Source organism: Hyperoodon ampullatus, assembly GCF_949752795.1.
Source record: "Hyperoodon ampullatus genome assembly, chromosome: 4".
In the NCBI taxonomy this organism is placed as follows: Eukaryota; Metazoa; Chordata; class Mammalia; order Artiodactyla; family Ziphiidae; genus Hyperoodon; species Hyperoodon ampullatus.
Window position 1 is genome coordinate 29,045,288 of NC_136917.1, and position 13,041 is coordinate 29,058,328.

Genomic DNA, 13,041 nt, shown 5'->3' on the forward strand with positions numbered 1-13,041 from the left:
CCCCTCCGCCCACAAGGTCCTGCGCGACCTGCCCCCGAGGGCAATGAGATCCATGGAAGGCTGTGGCCTTCCAAAGTGGCCCAGCAGAGCCAGGCTTTGAACTCAGCTCCATCTGGCTCCAGTGCCTTCTGGGCTTCTCCCCTCAGCCAGCTGCCTCCCAACCTCTAATAAACTCCTGAGAAGTGCTGGGCAGACGTGGCGGTGAGGACACTCTTTATCTGTCCAGATCAGGCCAGCTCGGCGCAGCAGTCAATAATTAATTCTGAATTTCCCCCATTTATCAAAGCGGCAGGAGCCAGAGTGCCTGGAATCCCAATCCCGAGGCTCTGTGCCCCGTGGCCACCTGGAGCTGGACACAGTGGTGACAAAAACTGGGGCGGGGGACCCTGAGGGAGTCTGGGAGGGAGGGAGTCCTTGGCTCCCACTCCCTTACTCTGGGTTATTAAATGCTGTGCGATCCATCAGTGATCAGACCAGACCTCACCCCAGCCTTCACGGTGCCCAGAGGCTAGTGGGGAAAATAATACATTGAATGAATAATAATATAAATAATTAATGCTACAAAGGAATAAAACAGGATACTGTGTGAATGCAAGACCGAGGGAACGTGCTTGTTTAGAGCCTCCCCAAGGAAGTGACACTGAACCTGCAAATCGGAGGATGAAAGATAAGGGGTGGGGAGAGGGTCCTCCAAATTTAGACACAGCGCATGCAAAGGCCCTATGGCTGGAAAGAGTTTCTCCCACTTGGGGCCCGGCAAGGGGTTAAGTGGGTCTGGAGCTCAGAGCACAAGTGTGAGGTCAGTGCCAGGCCTAGAGCCATCATGGTGAGGCCAGCAGCCTTCAGTGGATAGCCAGGGGCCATCAGGGGAAGAGGCAGGAAGTTTCTCTGATGACCTGGGGGATGGCAGTGAGGCTGCTTCCACCCAAGGTGAGTCAGACAGCCGCCTGGGCAGGCGACTCCAATTTTTTTTTTTTTTTTTTTTGGCTGCATTGGGTCTTCGTTGCTGCACGTGTGCTTTCTCTAATTGCGGCGAGTGGGGGCTACTCTTCGTTGCGGTGTGCGGGCTTCTCATTGCGGTGGCTTCTCTTGTTGCGGAGCATGGGCTCTAGGCGCACAGGCTTCAGTAGTTGTGGCACGTGGGCTCCAGAGCGCAGGCTCAGTAGTTGTGGCGCACGGGTTTCGTTGCTCCACGGCATGTGGGATCTTCCCGGACCAGGGCTCGAACCTGTGTGCCCTGAATTGGCAGGCAGATTCTTAACCACTGCGCCACCAGGGAAGCCCGACTCTGATTTTTTTTCTTTTTTCTTACAACTGTTTTCCCCTCGGAGGATTCTTTCAAACCCATTTGGGTGTGGGGATGAGCCAGGATTTCTCTACCAACAAACAGCCTAGGCCTTGCAAGCAGCTTCTGGCCCAGCCACCTTAAACACCTCCCTCCTTGGGTAGGTGGGGAAACTGAGGCCCAGAGAGGGACAAGGACCACCCAAGGTCATTCAGAAGAGTGTGGGCCGAGCCCAGAGGAGGGGTTTCCAGGATCCAAGGAGCAGCGCCCCACCCTGCAGCTTCTGTCTCTTCTGCTGGACCTCAAGCTCCATGAGGGCCAACAGCTGGGTGTCCTCAGTGCCCTGCAAATTGGAGGTGCTTCATCAGTGACTATAGAATGCATGGACCCAGCAACTGTTGGAAACACCCAGAGGTCATGCTCAGAGCATCAGGGGGAAAGGATGTCCCTTTTGAGAGGGGATATGAGAGACAGATACAGGGGTATGGAGAGAGAGAGACAGAAATAAACTGCCAGAGACATGGAAGGAGACAGAGACAGAGATGGAGACAGACAGAGAGGCTCAGATAGAGAGAGTGGAGAGCAGAGATGAAGAGACACAGAGAGAAAGAGTGACAAATGGGGGCAGATACATAGAGAAGAGATTGAATGAGACACAGAGACAGATGGAGACACAGGGGGTGGGGGAGGCATCAGGGTCAAGACCACCACTAACCTGTATAGGAGACTTTGTGTGAATTATGAAAAGATTTCCCTTCCTGAGGCCCTCTCACCCCAGCTGGATGTTTTTGTGCAGTGAACAACCTGCCCCACTGTCTACAGCAGCCGAAGCAAAGTCTGTCTTGGTATCGCCAGCAGCCGAAGCAAAGTCTGTCTTGGTATCTCCAGCAGCCAGCACAGGGCTGGGCACACAGAGCTCACTTGATAAATGCCCGTTGAACTAATGGGCAGAGTTAGAGAATGCCAGAATCTGGCCTGGAGTCACACAGAGAGAGAGAGAGAGGAGGGGGTGGTGGGCACAACAGAACTAAAGCAGAAAGTCCAGGTGCTTCCAGTTTCTGGCTGAGCTATAGATGCCTCCTCTGGGAACCACCTGGATTTACTTGCCACCCAGGAAAATTCCCCTTGAACTTCTGGGAGCACAAAGTGAGTGGGCAGCCAAGGCAGGAGGTGGCCCCTCCCCGGGACACCACGGGCCCCAGGGAGAGATGGTGGCTGCCAGGTCTCACCCGAAACTCCTTGCAGCCCGGACTTGCTCCTGGGGTGGAGCCAGGAGCCTGAGAGGCCCTGAGGGGACTGGACTTCCCCATTTTCACAGCGCAGAGATGGGAGGGGCCTAGCTTGGGGTCACCCAGAATAGGAGTCAAGGGAAAACCATTCCTGGCAGAGGGAATGGCTTGTGCAGAGTTCTGGAGGTGAACGAGAGGGAAGGGCGAAGGATGTGCTTAGGACTGAACTGTCTATGGAGAGTGAAGCCCAAGGCTAAGTGAGGGAGTTTGAACTTGGCGTTGTTTCCAAACAGTCTTTTATTCCGTATCTACTCAAATTCAGTCCCTCTGTACCGAATTTGTACTATACTACAGGATCACCCTGTAATCCCAGCCTAGGTGATCCTGGGGCCCCAGAGGCAACTCCTAAGACTGGGAGGACACACAGACCTCCCCGTCCTGTGGGTCAGGGATGAAGGGATGGAGGCTGCAGGACCCAGAGGCCGACTGGGAGAGAGCTGTTGAGCCCACATGGAGGTGGGGTATTAGTGCCAGGATCTTGAAAATGTAGGACTATTCCAGGTGAAAAGGCCCAAAAGGACATTCTGGGCAGAGAATACGGAAGTCTGGAGGTGTGTGATAATCAGACAAGTGCTGGAAGCAAGCCAGAGTGGCTAGTAATGCTGCTCTCTCCAAAAGGTTCAGGGTTGGACCAGAGAGAGAGAGAGAGAGAGAGAGATCTGGGGCAACAGAAGCCCAGAGGGAAATGGAAGCTCTTCTGGAGGATCAGAAATGACTGCATGAAGAAGGGGGCACTGGAGCTGGGGCTTGGAAGGATGAATAGGAGTTTGCAAACAGAAAAGGTAGGGCCATGCAAACTGAGCAGAGACTGTGGCCCAAATTCAAGGAACATGATGATGGAGTAGCAAGACAAAGAAGGACTTCAGGAGTAAGGTCACTCAGTGTCAGATTTCTCCAGATCCAAGCCTGGCAGCCTGCCATTCTAGGCCAAGAAACCCAAGGACAGTTCCCCTTGGCTCCTCCAAGCCCTGTTAGGCCTGCTCCAGCCACTATCATCTCTCCTCCTTGGGTCACAGGTACTGTCCACTTTGGTCCATGATGACACTTGGTGGTGGATGCCTTCCACAATGTGGCTCTGGGATCTCAGTCCAGGCTTGTGCCTCTCAGTGCCTCAGTTTCCCCATCTGGAAAATGGGAACGCTGGAAGCCACTTTTGCTGTTTGTATTCATCTTGGGACTGGGAGGCCTCCAAAAAACAATGTGAAGGGAGCAAAGAGATAACAGGAAGAAAGGAAGGGAGGAGGAAAGAAAGGGAGGGAGGAAGGAAAGAAAACAGAAGGGAAGGGGAATGAAGGGAGGAAGGGAAAAACTTTGCACCCCTCCTCCAAGCCAATACCAAGGGACAGGTCCAACATTATTATTTCAGAACACACCGAAGCTGTTGAGGCTTAAGAAATGGGTGATGATTTGCGTGCGATTTGCATGTGATTTGCATACTGTTTGTTAAATGTCAAAAAGGCCTGAAAATGCTTTCTCCCACCCTCACCTCAGCCAAGATGCGGGAAACCCTCCCCCTTCCTCTATCAGGGACCTGCTCATGGGTTGGGGACCCCTCAGTTCAAGGGTTGCCAGGGCAGCAGACTAGAGGGGGCAGGGTGACCTTGGATGCCCCATCTGTAAAATGGGCCATAATCATCACCACCACCACCGAGCCTCACACTTCACAGACTAGAGTAAGTGGAGGCCAGACAAGGACGTGGCACAGACCCTGGCATGTAGTGGGAGCCAAGGAATGGAGCTGGGGTGGCTATTAAAAGCCCCACTTTCCTGCTGGGCCCTGGGGGGCAGGTCCCCCAGTGTTTGCGTGACCCACCGAGGCCAAAACCAGGCAGGAGCAGGGGCCTGGGCTGCCTGGCCCCAGGAGGAGTGATGCCGGCCCCAGAGAGGCTCTTCCAAGGGGAAGTGAGAAAAGCCCCGCAGGCCTGGGGCCGTCCCCATCCCCTGATGGACAAACGCACATCTAAGCACTACTTTCCCCATGGCCACGATTTATTATCCACCCGTCCCTGCTCTGGGCCCTGCGGGCAACACGACTCTTAATTAAAACATTATGTCTTCCCAGGCTCCCGAGCCTCTGCCCTGTGATGCCAGCACCCAGAGCGTGAACGCGGCCCTCGAGGGCCCGCGTGCCAGCATCCCCCCAGCCCGAGGGGGTCTGCACGGCGGACCGGACGCCTCATGGCCGCAGATCAGAGATCCAACTGAGTCCCAACGTTCTACTTTTTTTTTTGGCTGCGCCACGCAGAATCTTAATTCCCCAACCAAGGATCGAACTCCAGCAGTGGAAGTGCAGGGTCCTAACCTCTGGACCGCCATGGAATTCCCTACTCAGAGGGTCTTATACCCAGAAGTCCTACAACACACTGCCTGGAATAGCCCAGAGTACCCCCATGATTACCGTCAATGTCTCAGTGCTCTGCCAGGCACAGCCACCGCCCCCCCCCCAAATCCCTGCCCACTTAACCAGAGCCCTTCAGACACAACCAGGAGACCCCGTGCAGGGGGCAAAGCAGTGGGATTGAACAGGAAGGACACTGCCACGGGGGTGGACACAGGTGCAACGTGGGGAGGGGTTTGGGTTTTGGGGAGGGGTGCAGTGTGACACTGGAGCGCTGGGAGAGGGCTGGGGTCGTCCAGTCTCTACCTTTAGTCATTTGAGATTTCATGAGTGTCTGGCCACACACCCCCTGCCCCCAGCCAAAGCTGTTCACGGTAGAGGAGGCTTGAGGGGGCCCAAAAGAGGACAAGGTGCTCACTGGCTGGGGAGGAGGGAATCTGAGAAGACTTCCTGGAGGAGGCTGGAATGCTGGGTGGACTGGAGCTGCAGAGAGGGGTGTGAAAGGTGCTTCAGGCTGGGGGCACAGCTTGGGTAGAGGCGTGGCAGAGAGAATGTACCAGGCAGGTGGGGGTGATGCCCGCCCCCAAGCTCCTCTCCCCTCTGTGCTTTTCTTCATGTGACCTCCTCTGGCTGCCTCCCAAGATGGCATGTGGTTCCCACTGCAGACTGGGCACTTGAAGCCCCAAGGCGGGAGCCACCTCCTCAGGATCACACAGCACAGCTGGAAGGCTGGCTGGCCCGGAGTAGCAACATCCTAGGTCAGTGTCAGGGACTGGGGTTCCATCAGGAATGTCCCAGGCAGTGGGCAGCAGCTGGGCAGGCCAGTGTTTCACCATCTATGCTGGAAGCCCAGAACCTTGGAACAGCAGGAGGGAGGGGATAAGACAATTTCAATCCAGGCCCCCTCACAGGGTGAAACACCAGCTCTCTGGCCACTTTTCCTTCTTCCTTTTTCCCTAACAGCCCCATGGACAGAAACACCTGCAGCCAGCTCCTCCTTTGAGATGGCCCTGGTGCCCTCCAGGAGGGGCAGGGATAGCCCTTAGCCTGTGGGGAGCTTGGCACTTGAAGCCACCTGGTGGCAGTCGCAGGAATTGCAGGCAAAGAGTGCAATTAAACCAAACCTGCCAACAAAAGCCCACTCTTTGATTGTTAAGGAAGAGGAGTAACAGAGCCCAGAGAGGAGAAGCAATCTGCCCAAGGGCACACAGCAATTCAGGGCAGCATTACTCAGGCCCCTGTGTTAGTTCAAAGGTGAGAAGGTAAGGCCAGTGACCCTGCCCCAGGGGCCAGAAGCATATGGGTGTAGAGAAGGGTGATGGTCATCAGAGATGACTCTCTTCTCCTCTCTGAGCCTCAGTTTACCCGTCTGTGGTCTCCACAATCTCTAAGGTCCCTTCTGTGTCCCAAATACCGGAGTGACTTACCCAGAGTGAGGTCAAGGCTCCTGGGAGATGTCCCCCACCACCCCCAGCCTGCTTCTTCAGCCAGCACCTCTGGTCCCCTCGGTCATGACTCCACGTCCTCCAACACAGATTACCTGCAGGAGGGGGACAGAAAGATACAGGTTGCAGGCCCATGCAGCCCTCACCTTGGCACTTAAGGCCTCCTGGTCCACTCGGTGTCCAGCCAATGCATCTTGCTGCGTCTGCCCAGACTCGCCTCCACCCACGAGACCCTCTCTCTTGCTTCCAGGAAACACTAGAGTCCCAAGAAAATGTTCTGAGCATCCCCTTCTTCACCTCCAGAGATCATACATTCAGTGAACATTTACTGAGCACCTACTATGTGCCAGGCACTGAACTGGGAAACAGCAGTGAATAGGATGGACAACAATGCCCTCACAGAGCTTACAGTCTAGTGGGGGAGATGGGGCAAAAAAAAAATTAGTAAAATATTAGTAAAAATAATCAAGGAAGTATAGAGAAAGATAAAGCAGGGGTAGGGTATGGTGTTGGTGGGATGCCATTTTAAACAGGTGGTCAGGGAAGATTACACTGAGGAGGTAGGATCTGAACAAAAGCCTGAAGGAGCTGAGGAAGGGAGGTGGAAAGCATTGCAGGAGGAGGGAACAGCAGTGCAAAGGCCCTGAGGTAGGACCATGCCTAGAGAGTAGGAGGAACAGCGAGCTGACTCTATCCTAGTTCAGCCTCCACCATCACTCACCATCACTAGACCTCCACCCTGGTTCCCCGATCCCCACCCCTAGCCCTCCCCGCCCCCTCCACAGTCTGTCTTCCCTGTATCAGCCAGAGGGCACCTGTGAGTACCTGAGTCAGGTCCTGCCCCTCCTCTGCCCACAGCGCTCCAGGGCTCTCACCTCCCTGAGGGTAAAAGCCCAAGTCTTCCCCACGGCCCACAAGGCCCTGCACGACCTTCCCTGTCCCCTCCCTGCCCTCCCCTCCTCCCTCCCTCCCCCTCGCTCACTCTGCTCCAGACACACAGGCCTCTTCACTGTTCCTCCAACACGCCAGGCATGGTTCTGCCCCAGGGCCTTTGCACACTTTGTTTCCTCTTCCTGGAATACCGTCCTGCCCACTCTTGTTCTCTTTGTTTAATCAGCTCCTTCACATTGTACTGTGAAATGTCACCTTCTCCGACAGACCTCCCCTGGCCACTGTTGATAGGGTAGCAACACCTCCATCACTCTCAACCTTCCTGCATCTTTCCACAGCACTTATTACAACCTGACATTCAAACATATGTTTATTTGGTTCCTTGTCTGTCTCTCTCACTGGACTGACTGTGGGCTCCGTGAAGGCAGGCCTGGTCTCTCTGGGTCCCTGCTGGGTTCCAGTGCTGCCCAGCACATGACCCGGCACACAGTAGGCACCCAATAAATGCATATTGTATATTGAATATTGACTGTGTAGACGTCTGTGGATCGTCCAGCTGCTAGGCTTTGTTTGGCCACTGCCAGGAACACCCTCTCCCACCCCCAAGTGAGACCCTCCCTCGAGAGGGCCTGGAGAGGCAGGCCCTCCCACCACATCTTGAGCCTCCAGGACTGGCATCTGAGGCTCCTGCTCTCAAAATGTCACCCAGACTTGGTGGACCAAGCCTCTAGGGGCCCAGAGAGCATGACCCCCATAAACTCCAGGGTTACAGAGACAGCTCCAGTCCCTCCCCCACCCAGCGCCTCCATCCCAGGCTCTGGGACCAGCCCCTGCCCATCTCCACCATCTCACTGCCAATCTTGCCAAGCACCAGCCTCCACCATTTCCCAAAGCTGCCTCAGGGCTCTACATGTGCTGTTCCCACAGCCCAGCTGCCCTTCTCTGCAGACCCCTCCTTGGGTTGGGAGACCCACTCCTCTCGGGTCACCTTGGCCAGGGGACCTCTTTGGATACCCCAGACGGCCAGGTCAGAGTGTGGACAGCAAGGGTCAGGATGGGATTGTGTGGAAGGCAGGGGTAGTGGGGGAGATGGATGAACAGAAAAGGAAGAGAGAGACACACACAGAGAAAAACAGCAGAGACAGAAATGGACAGAGATGCAGAGAGAGAGCTATAGAGAGACAGAGACAGAAAGAAGGAAAGGAAAGGAGATAAACAGGGACAGTGTCACAGAGAGAGGGAGAGACAGGAGACAGAGAGAGATCGTGAGAAAGACCGGCGAGGCTGGAGAGAGGCAGACAGAGCGAGAGAAAGGAAGAAAGCCTGCAGGGGGAATCGAGCCAAGCTCCTGGCCTTTCTCAGTGCCGGGCTCTCTCCAATGAGTCCACAAGGACGAGAAGGATCCCCAGTCCACCCTTCCGCAACCATCCCACGCACTCCACCCTGACCCCAGCTAGGCCCTCCTGGCCTCCGCCCAGCCCTGACCCACTTCCCACCCCACCAGGGACGCCAGCCAGGCACTCCTGTGCCCTGCCGTCTTCCCCCCCCCCGCCCCCGCATTCCCTATCCAGGACCCCAGCCAGGCCCTCCTGTGCCCTCCAGGCCCCGCCCATCCTGACCCACCTCCCACCCCACCGGGGACGCCAGCCAAGCCCTCCTGTGCCCCGCCGTCTCCCCCCAGCCCTGACTCACCCCTCACCGGGGACCCCAGCCAGGGCTCCCTATCCCCCCCCACCCCAGGCCCCCGATCCCAGGTCGCCCCCCAGTCCCCGCCCCCGGCCACCTGGGGTCGCTGACGAGCAGCAGCACCGAGCCGTCCTGCAGGTGCACGTCGCGCACCGTCTGGTGGTCGTCCAGCCGCCGCGCGTTGTAGTAGAAGGTGCGCTTCCAGGAGCTCACGCCCTGGCCCACGAGCTGGGCGCGCAGGTCGCTGAGCGTGTCCCGCGGCCGCACCGTGAGCGGCAGCAGCAGCGCCTCGTCCGCTAGGTGCACCTGGATGTGGTAGCGCTTCCAGCGCGACAGGCCCCGCCGCAGCCCCTCCATGGCCCCTGCCGGACACTCGGACCCGGCCCGGGCCCTCGGACCCGGCCCGGGCCCCGCGCGCCCTCCGCACCCGCCCAACCGGCCCGGCCGCCCGCTCCCGCCGCGCCCGCGCCCGCGCCCGCGCCCAGCCTGCCCGGGCACGCCCAGCTCGCAGACTGGAGGCCCCACGAGGGCGGGGCGCGGCGGGTGGACCCGCGGGCCCCTAGCCCCCACCCGCAGACGCCCCTTAGTTTACGTCGACCTCTATTAAGTGCCTACTGCGAGCCAGGCGGATGAAGGCGCCCCGGGTGACCCGGGACGAAACGCACGAAAAGGAGCTGCATCATAAAGATAAATATGTAAATGCACAGTGCATCCGATCATGGGAAGTGCCAGGGAGGGACCAGAAGAGGAAGAGAGCTCGAGACTGGCCGGCTATTTTAGGGATCAAGGTCAAGGGAGGCCTCTCTGCGGAGGTGGCATTTGAATGGAGATCTGAAGGAGGAATGAGCCAACCACGCAAAGAGTCATGATCAAGAGTACTTACTGCAGGCTGAGATGGGAACAGCCTGTGCAAAGGTCCTGGGGCAGGACGGAGCCTGCTTGTTGGAGGAACAGCGAGGAGGCCTGTGTAGCTGGAGCAGAGTGAGCGAGGGGGAGACAGGGAGGAGGGGGGTCAGGGAGGGGATGGGGCAGGTCATGCAGGACCTTGTGGGCCACGGGGAGGACCTGGGCTTTTATCCCGAGGGAGGTGGGATCCCTGGAAGGAAGTGTCTGAGGTTTGTATTTGTCACTCACATATTTGACTCTCATTTACTCCCTTATTTCCTTCAAGACATATTCAACCAGTACTTATTCTGTGTCCAGGCTGGGCTGGGCGATGCTGGACACCAGAGAAATCCCAGCCTAGGGCTCTGCCCTCAAGGATCACCCAGTTGAGGGTGAAGCACACAGAGCTGGACACAGACACTCCCAGTCCCATGTGGTCAGGGTTTGAGTAGTAGGAGAGACCCCAGGCTGGGAAAGGCCAGTAGGGGGAGATGGCTTTCCAGATGAGTAGGCATTGGAGCCCTGGGGCTTTGACAGATGAGTAGGAGTTCAACACTCCCACCAAGGAGGTTCCTGCCCATGATCACCAACTATATAGTTCACTGTGTGCCCAGTGGGGAGAAGCAAGAGTCAAGGCTTGTGGCCAGTGACAGTCAGGGGAGGCTTCCATGCTGTCCTCCCCTCCCCCTTGCAACCACTTTCTCAGGCCCCGCCAGCCTCTCCAGTCTTACTTATCTAAGCACCCTCTTCCTGAAAGCCTTCCTTGACTGCTGCCTGCCCCTCTCCACAGCCATACCTACCAGGACAGGACTGACCAGTTCTGGGTATCCAGAATGTTGACTTGACCTCAGAGACTCAGTCTGTACTTAGAAGCTAGTTACGATGGAGCCCAGTGGGAACTCCTCCTCCAGCAGTGGCCAAGAGTGGGGGAGGGAGGCTGAGGCCAGAACAGGGCAGTGGGCAGATCAAGGGCTCTAATCCCGACCCTGACCCTTGGAAGTTCCTCAGGAAGGAACTTAACCTCCCTGGGCCTCGATATCACCATCTGTCCAATGGGGTTGTTATGAGGAGTAAGTTACTGCACATAAGTGCTTAGAAATGTTCCTGAAGCATAAGTCGCTGGCTAATTGGCTACACTGAGAGTCAAGTGCAATTGAAAAGCAAATAAAAACAAAAATAGCAAACAGAAAAAAAAAAAAAACAAGGGCTAAGTGACAGATGGCCTTCTAGGTACATGATTTAAAAAAAATAATAAAAGCTTCCCTTAATTCTCACATGACACTATTATCTCCCATTTTACAGATGAGTAAAGTGAGGCTCAGAGAGAGTGACTTCCCTGAGGATACACAGTGAAAAATGGCAGAGCCAGGATTTGAAGCCTAGCCACCTGGTTTCAGTCATCATGCTATTGTCCACTTACTACACAGCTTCTTAGACAACCATCAGATTTCAGATGGAGATTTTAAAGGTAGCTAAGAGCAAAATTAATTTCAGATGGATCACCCACCAACCAAGCAAAAAAAAAAGAGAGAGAGAGAAACTATTAAACTACTAGAAGAAAATGTGGAAGTTAAAAATAATAATAATCCCAGTGTGTTGAAGCATGACATGATACCTTTAATGATTTAAAAGATTAATAACTGACTACAGGACTTCCCTGGTGGCGCAGTAGTTAAGAATCCGCCTGCCAATGCAGAGGAGACGGGTTCGAGCCCTGGTCCGGGAAGATCCCACATGCCGTGGAGCCACTAAGCCCATGCGCCACAACTACTGAGCCTGAGCTCTAGAGCTTGCGAGCCACAACTACTGAAGCCCGTGCGCCTACAGCCCGTGCTCTGCAACAAGAGAAGCCATGGCAATGAGAAGCCCGCACACCACAACAAAGAGTAGCCCCCGCTCACCACAACCAGAGAAAGCCCACGCGCAGCAACAAAGACCCAACACAGCCAAAAATAAATAAATAAAATAAATAATTTTTTAAAAAAGATTAATAACTGACTACAGGACATCCTTGGTGGCGCAGTGGTTAAGAATCTGTGTGCCGGGGCTTCCCTGGTGGCGCAGTGGTTGAGAATCTGCCTGCCAATGCAGGGGACACGGGTTCGAGCCCTGGTCTGGGAAGATCCCACATGCCACAGAGCGAGTGGGCCCGTAAGCCACAACTACTGAGCCTGCGCATCTGGAGCCTGTGTTCTGCAACAAAAGAGGCCGCGATAGTGAGAGGCCCGTGCACCGCGATGAAGAGTGGCCCCCGCTTGCCACAAGTAGAGAAAGCCCACGCACAGAAACGAAGACCCAACACAGCAAAACTGACTAACTAACTAACTAAATAAATAAATCTTAAAAAAAATTAAAAAAAAAGAATCTGTGTGCCAATGCAGGGGACACGGGTTTGAGCCCTGGTCCAGGAAGATCCCACATGCTGAGGAGCAACAAAGCCCATGCACCACAACTAATGAGCCCATGTGCCACAACTACTGAGCCCGTGTGCCTAGAGCCCGTGCTCTGCAATAAGAGAAGCCACCACAACCAGAGAAAGCCCGCGCACAGCAACGAAGACCCAACGCAGCCAAAAATAAATAAATAAATAAATTTATTTTTTAAAAAAGATTAATAACTGACATACAAATGTAAAATTCCTATACACACACAAATACACACAAATAGTAGAAGGTCAATCAACAAAGGAAAACTTTTCCAAGACATGATAGACAAAAGACTGATTTCCTTAATATGTAAAAATCTTCCAGGTATCAATAAGGGCCAACAATTCAATAGAAAAAGAGGCAAAGGACATGAACAGTTTCTGAAAAGGAAGTACAAATGTCTTCCAAGCATATGAAAGGGAGTTCATTCTCACGCATGGTAAGGTCAATATAAAATAAAACTACCATGAAGTACTTTTAAAAAATCTATCAGGTTGCTAAGGATGAAAACATTTGATAATTCACCATGTTGCTGGGGTTTGGGGAAAAGAGCAATATTATGCATTGGGGTTTAGAGTATGAAATGGTGTAATCTCTCTGATAATAGCTATTGAGATGAGAAGTCGCTATATCCCTTCTGGGACTCTACTCCGGTGCCCAAGGATGGATTACAGTACAACACACACGCTGAGCAATTTACATGTAATCCACAAGGAAACCTGAGGCTGATCTCACTGAACAAAGGAGGGAAACTGAGGCCCAGAGGAGGGACAGAATGAAGGCCCAGGCTGGTGTA

General features: G+C 54.7%; 1 protein-coding gene across 1 annotated transcript; it reads right to left on the bottom strand.

Moving 5' to 3' along the window:
* Positions 1–586: 586 nt before the first annotated feature.
* Positions 587–9,314, bottom strand: TINCR (TINCR ubiquitin domain containing). Its single transcript, XM_079702102.1, has 3 exons — positions 9,032–9,314; positions 6,340–6,452; positions 587–1,628 (listed from the first exon to the last, which is right to left on the bottom strand). Exons 1-2 carry the CDS (start codon positions 9,289–9,291, stop codon positions 6,449–6,451), a joined length of 264 nt encoding a protein of 87 aa, XP_079558228.1. The 5' UTR covers positions 9,292–9,314; the 3' UTR covers positions 587–1,628; positions 6,340–6,448.
* Between the last annotated feature and the right edge of the window lie 3,727 nt (positions 9,315–13,041).

Coding starts and splice junctions, on each gene's coding strand:
- TINCR (XM_079702102.1), bottom strand. CDS start 9,291: ATGGAGGGGCTGCGGCGGGGCCTGTCGCGCTGGAAGCGCTACCACATC.